General features: G+C 39.1%; 1 protein-coding gene across 7 annotated transcripts in view; it reads right to left on the bottom strand.

Annotated features, from left to right (window-relative positions):
• LOC113068638 (IQ motif and SEC7 domain-containing protein 1-like) overlaps window positions 1-20,380 on the bottom strand; it is a 109,198-nt gene that overhangs the window by 20,384 nt on the left and 68,434 nt on the right. For all 7 annotated transcript variants that reach the window (XM_026241417.1, XM_026241416.1, XM_026241422.1 and 4 more), the window contains 11 exons: window positions 19,945-20,224; window positions 16,980-18,136; window positions 9,043-9,204; window positions 8,388-8,510; window positions 7,985-8,151; window positions 7,634-7,773; window positions 7,336-7,365; window positions 2,279-2,404; window positions 2,051-2,150; window positions 1,644-1,805; window positions 586-765 (listed from right to left, as the gene is read on the bottom strand). In XM_026241417.1, coding sequence (XP_026097202.1) covers window positions 586-765; window positions 1,644-1,805; window positions 2,051-2,150; window positions 2,279-2,404; window positions 7,336-7,365; window positions 7,634-7,773; window positions 7,985-8,151; window positions 8,388-8,510; window positions 9,043-9,204; window positions 16,980-18,136; window positions 19,945-20,224 — 2,627 coding nt within the window. The remainder of the gene's footprint in view (window positions 1-585; window positions 766-1,643; window positions 1,806-2,050; window positions 2,151-2,278; window positions 2,405-7,335; window positions 7,366-7,633; window positions 7,774-7,984; window positions 8,152-8,387; window positions 8,511-9,042; window positions 9,205-16,979; window positions 18,137-19,944; window positions 20,225-20,380) is intronic.

Here is a 20,380-nt window from a genome sequence, read left to right as displayed (position 1 = left end):
AAAACCTATTATTAATCAATATTACACCACAAATGCTGTTCAACTGAACTGAACCCAGAATATTCTTTTAATAACACCTCATTTGAGCAGGACACCATTCTAACACTGCCATGATCAAATATTACTTGTGGATAACGATTCAGAATATAAACCCTGGACCTATTCACACCACGAATTAACATTTGTGTGCCATCAATTTTTTTCTCTTCGTTCTGTGAATACATACTGCAAACACTGTAGGACCCATAGTGCAGGCATCTAATATCCCAGACAGCAACATAGTGTTGGCCCAGATCCGGCCCACATCTGGCCCACATGAAATCCATGTGGGCCAGATGTGGGTCAGCCCTGGGCCGAATCTGCTTGCTGTCTGGGATGTTACCAGAGAAAAATAATTCCTAATATATTTAAATGTGAAAATATTAGGTTTAAGAAATGTTAAGAAATACTTAAACTTGAGGAATATCATTCTACATGAGTAATCAAACAAAACACAATTTATTTTATTATTTTATTATTTTATTTTATTATTTTATTACAATTTAAAAAATCTGTTCATCAGTACATCAGATATTCTGAACTCACCTGCTTCAGAAAGGTCACGCAAGGAGCTACTGAGCGCGCTCCTCTTTATCCCTTCCCCCATGGTGTATGTGTCATCCAGACTAGTGCGGCCCATGGTCCCGTTTCCACTCTCCTTCTTTAGGCCTGACATGCTCTGAGACATACTGGGTCTGACCACTCCTTTCTGTTTCTCCAGCTCAGCTGCAAACAATCAAACACACATATACAGTCAACAATCATTTCAAACGTATAGCAAACACTACCAAAATAACACTTGACGTGGACAACACAAACTGCTAATAACTGGTAAGTCGCTTTGGATAAAAGTGTCTGCTAAATGCATTAATGTAAATGTAAACATGAAAGAGTCATACAGCATCCTTTTCTATATAAAAGCTAATGTGAGTTTAATGTGCTTTATTTCCCAAAACATATTTAGCATATAATCAGATGGTCCTGGAGAGAGAGAGAAAGAGAGAGAGAGAGAGAGAGAGAGAGAGAGAGAGAGAGAGAAATAAAAATGGTAACTCAAACGGGGAAAATGTTGAAGAATGTTGAGTTAGATGTAAAAATAACATCTGATTTATTTTCACAATAGAGAGTGGCCCAGATCTGAATTGAAAATGTCAGATTTTTTATGTTTATATGGTCATCCAAAAAAATCTGATTTGGGCCAGAATGGGATTCTGATTTGGTAAAGTAGCCTCTGAGTCTGACACTTCCAATCAAACATGTACAGTAAATGAGCATTATAATATGACTATATGACCTTGTTGCTTGTGGAACGAGTAACAGCATTCCTGCAAAGCTGAATATGCATCAATATGTAAATATGGACAGTTATACGTTAATGAGACCATGACTGTGAAATCATAGATTTCATGAAGATAATGAAGAAAAAAATTGTGAAGAAAAATTGTCTATAAAAGTGATTTTGCTCTATTTAATCCTAGAAACTGTGATTCTGCATCTGTTACTACTACTGATGCTCGTCAATGCCTGAAAACTAAATTTATATGGACAGCTAAAAAAACTGATTTGGTAATGGTGAGGATGAGGAAGAATAAAGGTCTGTTTACACTCAATCCGGTACTTTTCCATTTCCTGGACCTCAGCGATGGACTCTCGCAGGTCACTGGTGAATTTCTTGCGGTCCTGAGAGTTGGGAGCATTCAAATTTATCAGGACTTTGAAGTCTGCACCAGGAATGGCTGAAGTCAGCCGGATACCATTTGGATAGACTGAGAAAATAAGAAATATGAGAAAGCATAACTTAGAATTAAAGCAATATGAAAGGAAATAAATTAACTATATATTTATTTAAAATCTTTAGGCTAATTCACACCACACTGACAAACACGGGCAGACTGATGAGTTATTAATTTACATTACAATGGTTAAAGTAAAAAAATATTATTGATTTATTTAATGGCACTCTTTAATAGCTCTTCCATTCAGAAAGATTGATTGTGTTCATATTTCTTACACTGGTTCTCAAAGAGCATCACTTGCATCCCATACAGAGAGAAAGATTGCCTGAAACTATACGTCACTGAATTCTTCTTCTTCTGGAAGATCTTGGTAACCTGTTACAAAGTTGCAGAAACCACAGTGATCAGCATCAGCACATTTGTAGATATTTGAGTGTTTAGCTTTAATAGATGTTGTAACGCGCTAATATCATTTGTTATGTGTATCTTTATTGTTCTCTCACCACCAGAAGGTCATTAAACAGGAAGATCTCCCGCTGGTGCTGCCCCAGCTTTTGCAGTCTGTTGGGATCTGGGACCTCGAACAGTCTGCAGTAGCACACCAGCCTGCGATGGGCTTGAGACAGCACCTGTAACAAACACACAAACATGGATGTTTCTCTATCATGCTGGGGACTTTCCACTGATGCCTATTTTTATGCTCAGCTATGCTATTATCATAGAAATAGACATTTTTAAATAGACATATTTAGTTGTCTAGCCGGTGATCCTTTTCTTAAATACACATAGTTTTTTAAATAGACATAGTTGTTTAAAGTGATAAAATATTACTTAATTCCCACCATATTTCTGATATTATCTATCTATCAATCTAATCTGATTAATTTGATCATTCACTTTTATTTTAAATCTGTGAGTGCAGAGCACCTGCATCATGTTAGCACTCTTTAGCTTGTCATTAGCATTTCCATTCGTGTCTATCACTGTTTTCTTTTCTCCTCTGCTGTCTCTCGCTACTCTCTCCGGTTTTTCACAAGTTCATCAAACAACTGTGGTAAGAATATTTCATGAAGCACGGTGAGTAATGGCTTCTCCTGCTATCATTATTTACACCTCTTGCCACATGTACAGTTTATCTATCTCTGTCGCAGATGAGGTATTCACATGTGATAAATGCAGGGAAATAGTTAGGCTGACAGAGAAGATTTCAGAATTAGAGACACACATCCAAACTTTAATTGAGGACAGTAAGAATGTTAGGGCTCTAGATACGGCTTTGGATGCGTCTAGCTCAGGGATTCCTGTACATTGTCCGGTTCCAGCAGAGCCCCTGCAGCAGGGCAACTGGGTGACAGGGAGGCTGCATAGACATGGGTCAAGTCATCACTCTTCTGTTCCAATCAAAACATTAAACAGGTTCTCCCCACTCAGTGATGCACCCACTGAGAAACCTGATGAAAGTGCTCTAGTTATTGGTGATTCTACTGTACGGAACGTGAATATAGAGACACCAGCCACCATAGTCAAATGTTTACCGGGAGCCAGAGCGCCTGACATCTTGGCAAATTTAAAAGTGCTGGCTAATGCTAAACGTAGTGATGAGATGCTTAGCAGATTTTCATCACTCAATGGCTGGATGTCTAAGTGGTGCCCGCAGAATAACATGGGTTTCATAAACAATTGGACGAGCTTTAGAGCATCCCTCCTGGGGTGGTGCTGCTCTTCTCTCAAGAAATATTGCTTGACTAACTGGGGCCCAGGTCAGGAAGCAGAAAGACTGGCTAAACCGACCGTCTGCTAGCCTCCTAACGTCACAGAGGTCAGTTAATTCTCAGTACATAGAGACTCTTTCACCTAGATATCACACTATAGAGACCGTGTCTGTTCCCTGAACTAGAAAATACAAAAAAAGTCCAAACCAATTTAAGAGTAACAATTTAGTTGAGGTTCAATAAATAAAAAACAGATGCAATACAGATAAACAAATGATAAAGCTTGGATTATTAAATATAAGATCCCTTTCTACGAAAACACTTTTTGTAAATTATATGATCATGATCTAGATGTGCTCTTTTTGATAGAAACCTGGCTAAAACCTGACGATTACTTTATTTTAAAGGAGTCTACCCCCCAAGATTACTGTTATAAAAATGAGCCACGTCCAAAGGGGAAAGGGGGAGGTGTTGCTTCAATTTATAACAATGTTTTCAGGATTTCTCAAAGGCCAGGATTCAAGTATAACTCGTTTGAAGTAATGGTGCTTCATATAACATTATCCAGAGAAACCAATGTTAATGATAATCCCCTGTGATGTTTGTACTGCCTACTGTATACAGGCCACCAGGGCACCATACAATTTTTATTAAAGAGTTTGCTGATTTTACATCCGAGTTAGTTCTGGCTGCAGATAAAGATTTTAATATCCATGTTGAAAATGAAAAAGATGCATTGGGTTCAGCATTTACAGACATTCTGAACTCTATTGGGGTTAGACAACATGTCTCAGGACCTACTCATTTTTTAAATAATTCTCTAGATTTAATACTGTCACATGGAATTGATGTTGATGGTGTTGAAATTATGCAGCCAAGTAATTATATCTTAGATCATTATAGATCATTTGTTTTGTTCAAACTTCATACAGCTAAAACTGTAAATTCTACTTCTTGTTACAAGTATTGTAGAACCATCACTTCTAACCTGGCTTACACATAACATACTAATATGCTTTTAATATCCAAATCCGGATTTTTAGGCTGCATTAATTAGGTAAACCGGAACCGGAAACACTTCCCATAACACCCTATGTACTTGCTACATCATTAGAAGAATGGCATCTACGCTAATATTAGTCTGTTTCTCTCTTTTTCCGAGGTCACCGTAGCCACCAGATCTAGTCTGTATCCAGATCAGAGGGTCACTGCAGTCACCCGGATCCAGTACGTATCCAGACCAGATGGTGGATCGGTACCTAGAAGGGACCTCTAGAGCCCTGAAAGACAGCGGAGACCAGGACAACTAGAGCCCCAGATACAGATCCCCTGTAAAGACCTTGTCTCAGAGGAGCACCAGGACAAGACCACAGGAAACAGATGATTCTTCTGCACAATCTGACTTTGCTGCAGTCTGGAATTGAACTACTGGTTTCGTCTGGTCAGAGGAGAACTGGCCCCCAACTGAGCCTGGTTTCTCCCAAGGTTTTTTTCTCCATTCTGTCACCGATGGAGTTTCGGTTCCTTGCTGCTGTCGCCTCTGGCTTGCTTAGTTGGGGTTACTTCATCTACAGCGATATTGTTGACTGCCATTTTGCATTACTGACACACTGTTTTCCTAATTAATGTTTTTCAGTTGCTTTGACACAATCCTTTTTGTTTAAAGCTCTATATAAATAAAGGTGACTTGCATTGACTTGACATAGTCATAAGACTATAACCTAACGCACCCTTACACTTAATTTACTTTTTTATTGTTGCTTTCACAGGATGTCCCTCCAAACAGCTTTTGTAAGATTTAGTTTACTTATTAGGACAAATTTGAAAAGGGTCACTAAATCTACAGCGATATCACTGACTTGATTGCAAATAAATGCACAGACACTTTTTAAACTACATAAATTCAATGATGAACTGCCTTTAAATGTCATTTTGCATTATTGACACACTGTTTTCCTAATGAATGTTGTTCAGTTGCTTTGACGCAATGTATTTTGTTTAAAGTGCTATATAAATAAAGGTGACTTGACTTGACTTGCATTTAAATTTTTCTTCACTCTTTCACTCACTTTTTTGTGAGACTTTATTTGGTTCTGTTACCAAATATATACATAATGTATGAGTATTTAAATTATGCATCTAGAGTTTTGAAAGGAAAAACAAAATGTTCTAAAAACCAGATTCCAAAAAAGTTAGGACACTGTACAAACTGTGAATAAAAACAGAATGCAATGATGTGGAAGTTTAAAATTTCAATATTTTATTCAGAATTTAACGTATCAAATGTTTAAACTGAGAAAATGTATCATTTTAAGGGAAAAATAAGTTGATTTTAAATTTCATGACATGCACACATCTCAAAAAAGTTGGAAAAAGGCCATGTTTACTACTGTGTGGCATCCCCTCTTTTTTTATATAAATGTTTAGGAATAGGAATGTTGTCCCATTCTTGTCTAATACAGGTTTCTAGTTGCTCAACTGTCTTAGGTCTTCTTTGTCGCATCTTGCTCTTTATGATGCGCCAAATGTTTTCTATGGGTGAAAGTTATGGACTGCAGGCAGGTCATTTCAGTACCCGGATCCTCCTTCTAGGCAGCCATGATGTTGTAATTGATTCAGTATGTGGTCTGCCATTGTCATGTTGGAAAATGCAAGGTCTTTCCTGAAAGAGATGACGTCATTGATGGTGTCTTTCCAGATGTGTAAGCCGCCCATGCCACACTCACTCATGCAACCCCATACCATCAGAGATGCAGGCTTCTGAACTGAGTGCTGAAAACACCTTGGGTTGTCCTTGTCCTCTTTAGTCCGAATGAGATGGTGTCCCAATTTTCCAAAAATAACTTCAAATTTTTATTCGTCTGACCACAGAACAGTTTTCCACTTTCCCACAGTCCATTTTAAATGAGCCTTGGTCCAGAGAAAACGCCTGCGCTTCTGGGTCATGTTTAGATATGGCTTCTTTTTTTACATTGGCAACAGCTAATGGTATGTGGGATTGTGTTCATCGACAATGTTCTCTGGAAGTATTCCTGAGCACATTTTGTGATTTCCATTACAGTATCATTCCTGTATGTGATGCAGTGCCGTCTAAGAGCTGAAGATCATGGGCATCCAGTATGGTTTTACGGCCTTGACCCTTACGCACAGAGATTGTTGCAGATTCCCTGAATCTTTGGATGATATTTTGCACTGTAGATGATGATAATTTCAAACTCTTTGCAATTTTTCTCTGAGAAACTCCTTTCTGATATTGCTCCACTATTTTTCACCGCAGCATTGGGGGATTGGTGATCCTCTGCCCACCTTAACTTCTGAGAGACACTGCCACTCTGAGAGGCTCTTTTTATACCCATCATGTTGCAAATTAACCTAATAAATTGGTCCTCCAGCTGTTCCTTATATGAACATTTAACTTTTCCGGCCTCTTATTGCTACCCGTCCCAACTTTTTTGGAATGTGTATCTCTCATGAAATCCAAAATGTGCAAATATTTGTCATGGCATTTCAAAATGTCTCACTTTCAAAATGTGATATGTTATCTATATTATATTGTGAATAAATATACGTTTATAAGATTTGTAAATTATTCCATTCATTTTTTATTCACAATTTCTACAGTGTCCCAACTTTTTTGGAATTGGGTTTGTACATCCAGCGCAAACTATACAGTATGACTTTAGGCTCAGATAAGAACATGAAAGATGCAAAGTGCCTGTAGTAGTAAAGGAGTGATAAAGGAGTAATAAAATAAAGTAAAGGAGTAAAGGAGTGATGATACGCCACACACACACACACAGACACAGACAGACAGCTGCTGTATATGCTGTATCATGAAGTACACTTACACATCCAAGACCATGGTGAATTGATCCCATCTGTAATGAAAGAGAAAAAAGTCAATATATACTGTATGTGTGAAATAATGCAATTCACTTTTCAAATTTCAAAAGTGTTGTATCTAATGTGTTGAAGAATGATCAGACTTCTTATTCTACAACTGACAGACTCATTATCCCCAGTAATTACATGGATAGTGTTTAAGACATTCAATCTCTGAAATTCTGTCTGGGGATTAAAAACAAAAGTCTCCATCTTTTAGCAAATTTAGCACTATTTCATAGAGTGGTATTAAGAGGAACCTACTTGCTTCTTGCCCACAATGAGCTTCTCCACCTTCTGCACCTGAGTCACATGGTCATCATTGGTTTTGAGCTCCTTCTTCTGGATCCGCTCATAAATCCCAACCAGCATGTCTCGAGGGATATCCTCACCATCATCAACCCCTTCCAACACAAACACAAGACTGGCATTACAGCCGGAACACAGAGGTAAACAATACTGTATATGCTACACATGTATTTGTTTTGTTTTCCTATCAATATCCAACGTTCAGTTGAGCTGTAGCCAAGGACTCATCCTTGACGGACGTGATTTACGGATCTGAGTGTCAGCTCATTTATTAGCTTGAAAACAACAGTGTGTTTCAATCAAAACCTCGTAGATTCTTGACGAAGTCCTCAAGTTTCATCTTTCGTTCAACCTTGACGTTGGGGCTGTACATGTCTGTGTTGAGAAGGATAATGGCGAAAGCCAAGATGAAGATGGTGTCAGGGTTTCTGAACTGACGGACCACATCAGGGTTACAGATGCAGTACCGCTGGCTGAACAAAGACACACCATGGATCACTGTAACTCTCGTCAGGCATGTTAAAAACATTACAATATTAAGCAATGGAAATGATTTAGTGGTGCTTGTTTAACTTTCTACCTTGTGTATTTGTCATTTTGAAGTTATAACACTTCATAATGATTTAAAAAGTAATTATCTGCAGTTATATTGAATGAATTGAATTGAATGTTCAGTGTATGTCTGTACTTCTGTGATGTGAAAACACACCTGAAAGCCTCGATCAGGCGCTCCACCTTCTGTGCCTCTCCCTGAACACGGATTTGAGCTTGGAATTTGCGCAAAGCTTCATCCAGCTCCATCCCTGAGAAATCCAGCTCATCCACCACACAGCTGCAACAGACACACCACTTCAAACAATATGTCAACACATGCCTGCTGCATGAACAGAGTACAAGAAAAAGTGTCTTTGTTCAATGTTTTGTCAAAACAAAATTTAATAATATAATTGAGAGCAAAAGTGTTGCAAGTAGCTAGATTAAAAATTTTACTTTGTTTACTTAGTTACAGGGTTGAATGGTTGATCTTGATGAGACACAGTCAGCAATACGGTTTGTGTAACAATGGACAAAATAGAATGATATTATTTACTTCTCTTTCCAGAAGGGGTCCAAATGTTGTCATTTTGTTCAAATGAGATAGCTGATGAATTTAAATCTAGCTACTATATGATATAATATTAATAAATTAATATTAATGAAACAAAAGTAAATATTAATGTTAGCTATTTTTCTATCATATCAGTTTTACAAAACAAGGTATATACATCTGTAGTGTGTACCTGTGTGTATTTTATTTGTGAAAAGTGGCAATTATAAATGCAGACATATGAATTAAATAAAATATGAAAAATGTAAATACTTACTCTAGAACATCTCTGTTGAACTGTTTTTGTCTGTTCCCGAGAAATTCCCCAATCATTTGTCTACTTAAGCCTTTCCTTTGCAGCAGGAAGTGAGCCACACCCACGGGCGTGTCAGGAATGAAGCCCCTCTCCGTTAGGTACTGTATTCCCTTCTCTGGCTTTCTGAAAGTAGATCAGCAGTTGAAGTTAATGTCTCATCCTAATGAAAACTCAAAATCATACCACATCATAGTTGGACATGCAAAAGGAAACATGAATGCAATGCAAAACATTATTTGAAAAAAAAATATATATATTTTTACACACACAGTATTTGTACGATACCATACACCATACACACACAGTATTTGTATGATGCACTCTCACTTCAGAGTGGAATAAAATATTTTTTCTTTTTTATATTTTCAGTTGACATACACTTTCATACATGTCTGGAAATTAGAGCGTGAGCAAGATTATATGCTATAAAAAAATTAATAATAGTTTTAAATAATAATAATGATTAAGCATGTTTCTATTCTGTTATTTGTTAGTTCTATATTACATCTCAGTCAACACCCCACAATATGGGTCAGTCTCACTAATGTTGAGACTTCAGGAGATGGTATATCAAATTAACCACGCCCGCTTGCAAGCACAGTCTATAAATACAGGTGCGAAGTAGCTATCTATCGATGAAAGCTGTCAGATGTTAAGATTTCTCTGAATGTTCTTTTGTTGTATCTGGCTGACCAGTCATGGTTCGGTTCATTTTCGGTACAGTAAGGGAAAGAAATGCAAGCATTAAACTGCAGGTTGTTTATTACTATAAATTTTTTTTTTTTTTTTTTTACAATTTGTTTACACTTTTTAAAAATATTTTTTAATAAAATACATATAAAATAAAAAAAGAATAATAAATAAAATACTGCTGCAAAGTTCTCCACTAAATAAAATACTCTCAGTCTCAAACCAATATCATATAATAAAATATAATGAAAAATATAAATAAATAACTATGATTACAGTGCAGCATTACCAATCCCAGCTTGTAGGCCTGCTCAGGTTTGTTTAAATGCCGACGGGAGCTGCGTTTGAATTACAATAATTTTTTTCCTAGTTGTAGTGATGTTCTCACTCATGTGATGCCTTTTGAAAACCTTAGGCCGGTGACACACTGGCAAATTGCACCTTGTCAAACATAGTCTATTTTACCATCAGTACTGTTGACGGTGTCCTTTATCAGTAGGCTTTATATTTATGCTCAACATGAAGTATAGATATTGTTGTCGTGAAGACAAGATCCTGGTCTGTCGGCGCCTCGGTGGCCTCCCTCTATGTCACCTACAGTATCAGCGCGTCAGGCAGGATTCTGGTGTGTAAAGACACAGAAAACGTGAAGCAGCCGTCACGCAACTGACACGCAGCAGAAACGCCACGCTCACGCCATGCAGCCAGTGTGTCATTTGCGCTGAACGCGGAGACTTCCACCACTTAATATGTTCGTTTGGAAACACAAAAATGTACCTATGTTCCACACACAAAATATTGCATTCCGTCATTCGGTACACACGTGCACCGAACCAAAAGCCCTGCACCGAAACGGTCCGGTACGAATACACGTACCGTTACGCCCCTTATATATATATATATATATATATATATATATATATATATTATTTATATATATATATATATATATATATATATATATATATATATATATATATATATATATATATATATATATATATATATATATTAGGAATTTCATAAAAAACAGCCAAAAGGGGCCTCTTCACCTGTAAGGGTGAAAGCTACTGAGTAGAGGAGAACTGTTTGTGATCACAGCATGAGAGTCTTATTGTAATTCGGACAAAGAGGCCTCTTTGTCTCTGGAGACGAAAGCTATCTAACTGATTTAAGTTTCCTTGTTTTGTGCTGCAAGAGGATAACACCAATGGTTTACCCTCTGAGATGCCTGCAGGCAGAGAGCCACTTCACGAGGAAGGTGTCAGATGTAAACAAGCTTGTAAATTTAAGCATGTAGAAGGGGAAATTGGTCAACTTTAGAAGCAAATGCAAGGTGTGCAGGAGACCCTGAACACTTTATTAGTGGCTCAGCAATAGACGGCAGAACATAGAGACTTGGGGGTGCCATTATCAAAACGTCCAGTGACAGCGTCTGGAGTGTGAAAATGATATGCCTTCAGAACCAGAGAACATCTCTGAGTCAGAAACGGGATAGTGCTTCTGAGGCCTCAGAGGCTATGTGCACTGGACCCTTCAGATAAAGCAGCTGAGTTTGCAAAACTGCATTCCCAGGCTGCTTCAACATCAACCTCAGTGTTTGATAGAGGCCCTCGGCATTTTAAAACAGAGGGGTTGTTTCTTCCCGGTTTTATAATGGAGTTGCAGTCTTCCTGGAAGGCCCCTAGATCTGCGGCCCTCCCTAGGACACAGCAACCTGCCAGGTGCAGCAACTTATGGGCTTGCTACAGCTCCTCAGATCAGACCCAGATTTGCTATATTGACTGGGACTATGGCCAGGACTAGAAGAGATGCTACACACCCTAACAAGCATGGTAGAATAATTCACAGTCAGCTGCGGAAAGCCTATCATGCATCTGCCTTGTTGGTAAGATTTGCATACACAAACTCTCTCCTCTTGGTTTATTTAGAGGGTCTGCTGCAGAATTTGTCCTCCGCTTTGACAGAGGAGGAAAAACATCCCAGAAACACTGCAAGTGGTTTATATGCTGATCCAAGGAACAAGTGTGGACGCTGCCGCCACCTCGGGGAGACTGTGAGCGGACGCCGCCGCTTCCTCCTTGGGAGAAATGTTAGCAGACGCCGCCACCATCACCCTGACGGATGAGCCGCTCAACTGCAGAGCCAGGTTGATGTAATCCTCCAGCATCTTGTCGGGGTGCCAGAATTGCATAAGGGACTTGAAGGGCTCGGCTAGTCCTCCCCAGAAGAAGACCATTAGACAGGTCCTCCCCCATGAAGCCCCCATGAAGTCCCAAGCATAATCCTCAATGCTTCGCTCTCCCTGGTGGACGTTGAGGAATCTCCCTGCTGGACCCATATTTGCTGGCTGTATTCTGTCATGAGCCGGCAAAGAAAGAACAAGGTCTAGGTCCAAATGCAGGGAAATATACTTTAATAGGAACGAAAAGGCCAACAAAGCAAAAAACAAAACAGAAACAAATCACGGGAACAGAGCAGACACAGCCAAAATGTGAGACACGAAACATACAAAATGAATCACCAAGCTGTGGTACAGGCAATTTGGCTTTGTTTCTCCTTTGTTACTCCTGTACGCATTTCCTCCTTTCCCACTTTTGCCTGCAGTCTTAGCCAAGGTGAGAATTTTGAAGGCCAAGTCCTGCTAGTGGCACCAGATTGGCCTCAATAGTCATGGATGCTGGATTTAATCACTTTGCTGGGAGGGTCACCATGGTGTCTCCCAGTCAGACAGGACATGTTGTCTCAGACCCAGTGTAAGATCTCCTAACCATATCCACAGAAGTAAATCCAGGATTCAATCTTGAAATTTCTCCAATTCCTGCTGGAGAGTGGAGTAATAGGATCAACCTTGAGACGGAATGTAGCTGCTAAATCTGATCATCATGAAGGCTATGGAGATTACACAGTTGGGTTTCAACATCTTGTCAGGCATTATCTGAAAGGATTTAATAGACAGAGCCATAGATCACTGACAAGCTACACAATATTGCATTATCGAAGGCGATTCATCTTGGATAATGAACGCAATATTGCGTAGCTTTTCAGTGATCTACAGCTCTGTCTATTAAATTCCTCTCCATTTAAAAGCAGGTGATGGCGTAGCAGTAATCACGGAACCGGATTTACTAACTAGTTGCGCATGATCATATCGTTAGATATATCGCCCAGCCCTAGGCTGTATCCATCTCGAGCTCTAATAATTCCCTCATGGAATCTGGATATTGTCTTGAAGGTTCTGGCAGAACCTCCTTTTGAATCGTTACATGAAATAGGGATGTAATTTCTCAATTGAAGACTGTATTTCTTTTGTCTGTGTCTTCAGTTAAGAGGGTGAGTGAAATGTATGGCTTCTATGTGCACCCTGAGTGTTTAAGATTAGGAGGAGAAGGCTCATGTATTTCACTTCTTCCAAACCCCTTATTTCTGCCAAAAGTTTTGCCCTGTTCCTTTGTTTCCAGGCCCTTGGTGCTAGAACCTTTCCATCCACCTTTTCATAATTCAGCAGAATCAGCCTGACTTCATCTAATCTGTCCAGTCAGGGCACTGAAAGATACATTTCTTGCACATAACAGATAAGGTATACCAATAAGCTGTTTGCCTGTTATCGAGACTCTGTGCAAGGCCAGGCAGTGTCTAAGCAGAGGCTGGCAAAATGGGTGGTAAGGCTGATAGAACTAGCCTATCAAAGGGAAGGGATGCCTCCACCAAATGGAGTGGTGGGCCAGTCTACAAGAGAAGTGTCTGCCATCTGGGCATTGTTTAGAAGAGCCTCTCTGGAGGGTGTGTGTGCAGCATCTGGTTGGTCATCATCTTTGAACTTTACCAAATTATATCATCTGGATGTTGATAAAACTCATCAGCTGTCCTGAAAACAGTGGAACAGACATGATCTGATGAACCCGCTGATTTAACTGTAAATGACTGGAAAACTAATAAATGTTCTGTTAGCATGAATGGTTTCCTTGAGTTTACTACCCACCTTGGGTTTTTCTCCACTCCTGACCTTTCTACACTGTTGATCCATACTGTGACGTGTTGACTGAGATGAAATAGAATGAGGAGTTACGTAGGTAACCTAGTTCTGTGAATGAAGTCAACACACCCCATGGCATGGTCACTCGGGGAGCATTTGTCACTAGTTTGCAAAAAAGAAAGCACGGCTACTTCACACCTGTATTTATAGACTGTGATTGCAAGAGGGGCATGGTTAATTTGATATACCGTCTACTGAAAGCTAATACTTAGCGTGGCTGACCCATACTGTGGCGTGCTGACTTCATTCACAGAACTAGGTTACCTACGTTACCCCTAATTTTTGTTCATTGGCAACTTTCTCAGTGCAATTTGTGTTTCCTTGACTAACTAGCCTCCTGAAGTAACAGGATAGTGAACTTAGTATTTGAGCAAATAGCTTAAAATAGAACGGCAAAAGTTTAAAATGGAACATAAAGTATATTTGTAATTTAATACATTTTTATATTTTCTTTTTATTTCTTGTTTTACAAACAATTTGCATCCCCTTATGATTGCAATTACATTTTATTGGCTTGCATAGATTAAAACTACATTTGCTTTTATTGATATTGTAATATCATGCTTTTACTGTTTCGTTTAGTCTGAAATGCCTTTTCGTGACAGATTATGTTTCAACAGTTTCTGGTCAACCTTGTTATGCTGCGACATTTCATAGTTACAGGTGCATCTCAAAAAATTTGAATATCATGTAAAAGTTCTTTATTCTTAGTAATTTAATTTAAAAAGGCAAAAATTCTCATATTCTAGATTCATTGCACACAAACTGAAATATTTCAATAGTCTTTTGTTTTACTTCTGTTGGTTATGATTTAGAGCTTAGGAAAATAAAAAAATTCAGTATCTAAAAAAAAATTAATATTTTTTAAAAAGATTTACAAAACAAAAATGTTTAAGTACTCCAAAGCAGGTTTAACTATACACTTGGTTGGGGCTCCTTTTGCACAAATTACTGCTTCAGTGCAGCGTGGCAAGGAGGCGATCAGCCTGTGACATTGCTGAGGCATTACTGAAGCCCAGGTTGCTTTGATAGCAGCTTTCAGCTCCTCTGTATTGTTTGTCAGATGTCACTTATCTTCCTCTTCACAATACCCCATAGATTCTCAGTGAGGTTCAGGTCAGGCATGTTGGCTGGCCAATCAAGCACAGTAATATCATTGTCAGCAAACCACTCGGGAGTGTTTTTGGCACTGTGGGCAGGTGCTAAAGTCCTTCTGAAAAATGAAATCAGCATCTCCATAAAGTTTGCCAACAGATGGAAGCATAAAGTGCTCCAAAATCTTCAGGTAGATGGCTGCATTGACTTTGGACTTGATAAAACACAATGGACCAACAGCAGAAGACCTCACGGCACCCCAAATCATCACTGACTCCGGAAACTTCACACTGGACTTAAATGCTAAATTTACTTTCACTAGTTCACGCTTACATATAATTAGCTGGTATGGTATGCGTATTTGGCGTGCTGTCCGGGGAAGGGCTCCGAGCTCGGGAATGGCCCGAACCTAGAGTACCCCCCCTTCCCCGTATATTATAAAGTGAACTTGAAGTGAGGAGATGGGGTGGAGGAGGGATGCTGATAAACTGTCAATGGATAGAGGTAAGTCAGTGATATTTATATTATGGGACTGATTACTTGATTGTGGTCCACCTGTGTTGATTAGGCTAAGTATCTGACACGCTCCTCCCAAATCTTATTGATAATTACATTTAATCTGAAAAGAGGACTTTGGAAAACTGAGTAACCGTCCAGTTCTTTTTCTCCTTACCCCAGGTGAAATGCTTCTGATGTTTTTTCTGGTTCAGGAGTGGTTTGGTTCTAGGAATGTGACAGCATTAGCCCTTTTCCTGAAGATGTCTGTGTGGTGACTATTGTTGCGCTTACTCCGGCTTCAGTACACCCCTTGTGAAGCTCTCCCAAATTCTTGAATTGGCTTTTCCTGACAATCTTCCCAAGGCTGTGGTCATCCCTGTTGCTTGTGCACCTTTTCGTATCACACTTTTTTCCTTCCAGTCAACTTTGAATATATTTTAATACAGCACTCTGTGAACAGCCGGCCCTTTTGAACAATGACCTTTTGTGGCTTACCCTCCTTGTGGAGGGTGTTGATGATCATCTTCTAGACAACTGTCAAATCAGTAGTCTTATCCCGTAATTGTGGTTGCATGTTCTAAACTAGCCCAAGAGGTAACCAGTATTTATACTCAAAATTAATCAAGCTCAAAATATTCAATTTTTTTAGATGCACCTATATGTAAAAAAGTATATTAAGACCACATGAAACAAACATCTATTTTACAGTCTTCGTTATTTTCCCCATCAAGCTTAATAAAGTAATTAGGTGATGTGATGCATTATTGTTTGCTAACCAGGTCTAATACAGGCCAGCTTTGCTCAATTTGTTCACTGATCATCATCCGTGAAACATTTAACCCTACTTTGTTTATTCAGTTTTATACATTACATGAATTACAAACTTACTGTTGTGGGGCATAAATAATAATTTTTTTTAGATTTGGGCTTGGATAAATGACTATTGACTAATTAATTTTTTTTATTTTATTTAATTTTTTTTAATTTAATTTTTTTCTCCATTCTGTCACTGGTGCAGTCTTGGTTCCTTGCTGCTGTCGCCTCTGGCTTGTTTAGTTGGGGTCACTTCATCTACAGTGATATCGTTGACTTGATTGCAAATAAATGCACAGACACTATTTAACTGAACAGAGATGACATCACTGAATTCACTGCCTTTAACTATCATTTTGCATTATTGACACACTGTTTTCCTAATGAATGTTGTTCAGTTGCTTTGATGCAATGTATTTTGTTTAAAGCGCTATATAAATAAAGGTGACTTGACTTGACTATTTGTAAATGGCTAGACTGTAATTGCATATTCTGAATTAAAATTAATAGTTAAAGATCCTGCAGTCAATGGTCTGGTACTGTGAAAATGGGATTTCTTGAAAGTTCAAAAGTTTTGTGAAAATTATATAATTCCCTCTAGAGTGCCATTTATTCTAAATTATTCAAGTTGGTGATACAATTTGTGGAAATACACCTAAAAAACTAATAAAATTATAATAAAAAAAAATAAGGCTGACGGAAAATATTAAAATGTAAAAAGTAATATAATAATATAACATTTAAGTGTAACCTCTGAAATACATACTTATTAAAGAGGTTGAGGCCGATGCGGTATTGTCTCTTGCGCATGATATCACTGCAGAGCGCTGGAGAGTCCCAGCTGTTGCGAGTGTCTTTATGATAGGTCTGTTTGCTGAGACTCTGTTCTCTCAGACTCTCGTCTCTAGATGGCAATTCTGAGTTTATTGTGTCAATGGAGTTTGAATTGCTGTTGATACTGTCATTGTCTCCGTCTGAGAAGTCTGACACTGACTTTCTCTGCTGGTTGCCGTTGGTGGTCAGGTGGCTCTCCACCTGCTGGTGTCTAAGTGGCTCTTCATCTCGAGTAACTGAGGGAACTCTAGGAGGTAGTCCATGTGTGACTTGTTTGGGACTTGCCCATGGTCCTGCTACAGTCTGTTCAAGAATATTTTGTGGCTGGACCAAACTATGCTCACAGCGATCGCTTACATCTGTGGAGCTGTCGCTGGGAGGCTCGATGGTCAGCAGGGGTAAATCTGCACAGAGCCTAGGCCCCTGGCATTCGAGGGAAGGAGTTTCCATGTCCACTTTGTCATCCATGGACCAGCCAATAGTCTGCATGCGATGCTCAGACTCAAAGCTGGAAGGCTGAACCAGTGGAGAGAGCTCCTCTTCATCGATGAAGAGCGTCACTTCACACATCTCATCCAGCTTGTGCTGCTCATGGGGCTGAGGGAGCTCATTATCCGGCTGCATGCCCTCTTCACAAAGAACTTGCTCAGGATGCATCTCCTCTTTTTGCGAACTACGACAGGTCAGTGCATCATCGATCGACTCTGCCAGTGACTTAACTTGCCTTGAGAAAGTGTCCTCTAGTTCTGTGATTGTGTCTGTTAAGTCATTTTGAGTTTCTGGGGCTTCCAAAATGACAGGAACCATCTCTGTGGCCTGCACCATACCTCCTACTTGGCTGACATCGTCCAGGAGAGACATTTGCCTCCCCTCCAAAACAGAGCCAAGGACTTTCTCAGGTCCCTCAAAGGAAAACTGCATCCTCATGTTGGACAGAAGGATCCTGCGGGTCATGCGGTTCTCCGACATCGAGCTCCTGAGACGCTCAAAGTTCTTGTTCATCTGGTGTTGCCGGAAAGCTGTCTGGATGGTGCGCGCTGCATGGCGGGTTATGAAACGGCCTCCGTATTTCCGCTCAAGCATTTCCACCTTAGAAAACCAAGAAACATATGAATAAGGACTATATCATGACAAACAAATTAGTGTTAATTAGAAGGTACAACACATATTGTTTAAACAATAGTGTTTTTGGTTATATTTCATTTTAATAGTACACTTTAGACATTCTACTAACTATAGTGTATGAAATTTTGGTAACACCGATTCTCACTATTAACTAGATGTTTATTATTAGCATGTATATTACTTGCATATTGGCTGTTTATTAATACTTATAAAGTACATATTAAAGCCTTATTCTGCGTGACCATACTTTAGATCCTACACCATACCTAAACTTCATGTCAACCCATTGTTATTATGTTGAGGTTTATTTTGATGTTTATTTATTTATAAAGCACACAAATTACAGCAACACTGCAGCCCAAGGTGCTGTACAAAACAATTCCAAAATAAATCAAATACAATTTTAAAAAATTAAAATTTAGATATATGATTAATACAGTCATCAAGTAGTAGAAAAAGCTTTTGACAACAGATAAGATTTTGACTCCTTTTTAAAAACGGACAAAGAATTTACCGCCCTAACCTTTTGAGGTAATGCATTCCAAAGTTTGGGACCAATAACCGAAAAAGCCTGGTCCCCTCTAAGCTTTAATCGGGACCTAGGTACAAATAGGAGCAGCTGGTTTGAGGACCTAAGGGATCTCGTAGAAGTATGAAACTTTAAAAGGTCTCTGAGGTAAATGGGTGCCAACCCATTTAAAGATTAAAAAACCATCACTAAAATTTTGTACTCAATTTGGAAGTGTACCGGCAGCCAACTAAGAGAGAAAAGAATTGGAGTAATGTGCTCCCGTTTTCTTGTGCCAGTCAGCATCCTGGCTGCAGCATTTTGAACAGCCTGCAGCCGTGATAATGCTGACTGACTGATCCCTGTATAAAGTGAATTGCAGTTACTCCAAATGAGAAAAGACAAATGCATGAATTGATTTCTCCAGATCTCTAAAGGAGAGAAAGGATTTGGCCTTTGCCAGGAGTCGCAAATGAAAAAAACAGGATTTTACAACAGCATTAATTTGCTTGTCGAACTTGAAAACGTTATCAAAAAGCACCCCCAAATTTTTTACCACCAGTTTGTTATAAATTTCCAATGGTCCCAAATTTACTGACTTACTACTGCCAAAAACAATAATCTCTGATTTATTGTCGTTTAGTTTTAAGAAATTTTGAGACATCCAGCCCTTAATTTCCTCAAGACACTCAAAGATAGGAGATTTAGTATTGTTAAAAGGTAAATAAAATTGCGCATCATCAGCATAACAATGAAATGATACATTATGTTTCTTAAAAATAGACCCCAGAGGCAGCATATAAATTGAAAAAAGCAATGGTGCAAGGATAGACCCCTGGGGGACCCCATATTTAACCCCATATATTATAGTATTAGCAGACTGTTAATTTAGGGTTAGTATTAGTAGAGTAAGTAAATGTATGTAAAAGGTACTTACAATAAGTAGAATGTGTGTTGTGAATCATCAAAATAAAGTGTTTGCAGATATTAAGCAGACAGCCTACTAATACTCTAATGACCGCTATTTGACATGTAGATGCAAAGTTTCTTTGAGTCTGATTATCAACTCTATTGTGTGTGTGTGTGTGTGTGTGTGTGTGTGTGTGTGTGTGTTTCAAAGAGTGGACTATCAAAATAAAGTTTAACCCAATTTTTTAAACACACACAGACACGTTGATGATAATCATGATTGTGCAAACTACGAAATGCAGCATAGGCTAAGTTCAAACCTCTGGTCCACTATTAACTTGCTTGGACACTGTACCTTCTTGTCCTGCAGGTCTGTGGAGAGCTCATAGCTCTCAGAGTGGGAGTGCGAGCGCTTGATGGCCTCCTCCTCTGCCTGCTTGCGGAGGATGGACTGAGAGTGCTGTAGTTTGGGCCGGTGAGGGCGCTGTGGCCCTGGCTGGACGCTGTGACCGTACACTGGGCTTTCAGACAGCTCCGGACTCAAGGAAGAACTGTGTGTGACAGGGCCATGGCCATATCCTGTGCTGGTGTCCAAGGAAGGGCCGGCCTCACTGTTTTGAACACTCCCCTCCACACTAGACGAGACAAGAAAGCAAATGAATTAATGTAAAAATACACATTTACAACATTTGTATGGTTCAGTGGTTCAGTGTTTCACACACATTGTAAGTTCAGAAAAGATTATCATGCAAACTTTCTGCTGTGGTTGTGCACAAACAATTTTTTAGCCT

The sequence above is a fragment of the Carassius auratus genome, linkage group LG48F (assembly GCF_003368295.1).
Source record: "Carassius auratus strain Wakin linkage group LG48F, ASM336829v1, whole genome shotgun sequence".
Taxonomy (NCBI): domain Eukaryota; kingdom Metazoa; phylum Chordata; class Actinopteri; order Cypriniformes; family Cyprinidae; genus Carassius; species Carassius auratus.
The sequence above is the reverse complement of the archived record's forward strand: the minus strand, read 5'-3'. Positions and strand labels throughout refer to the sequence as shown.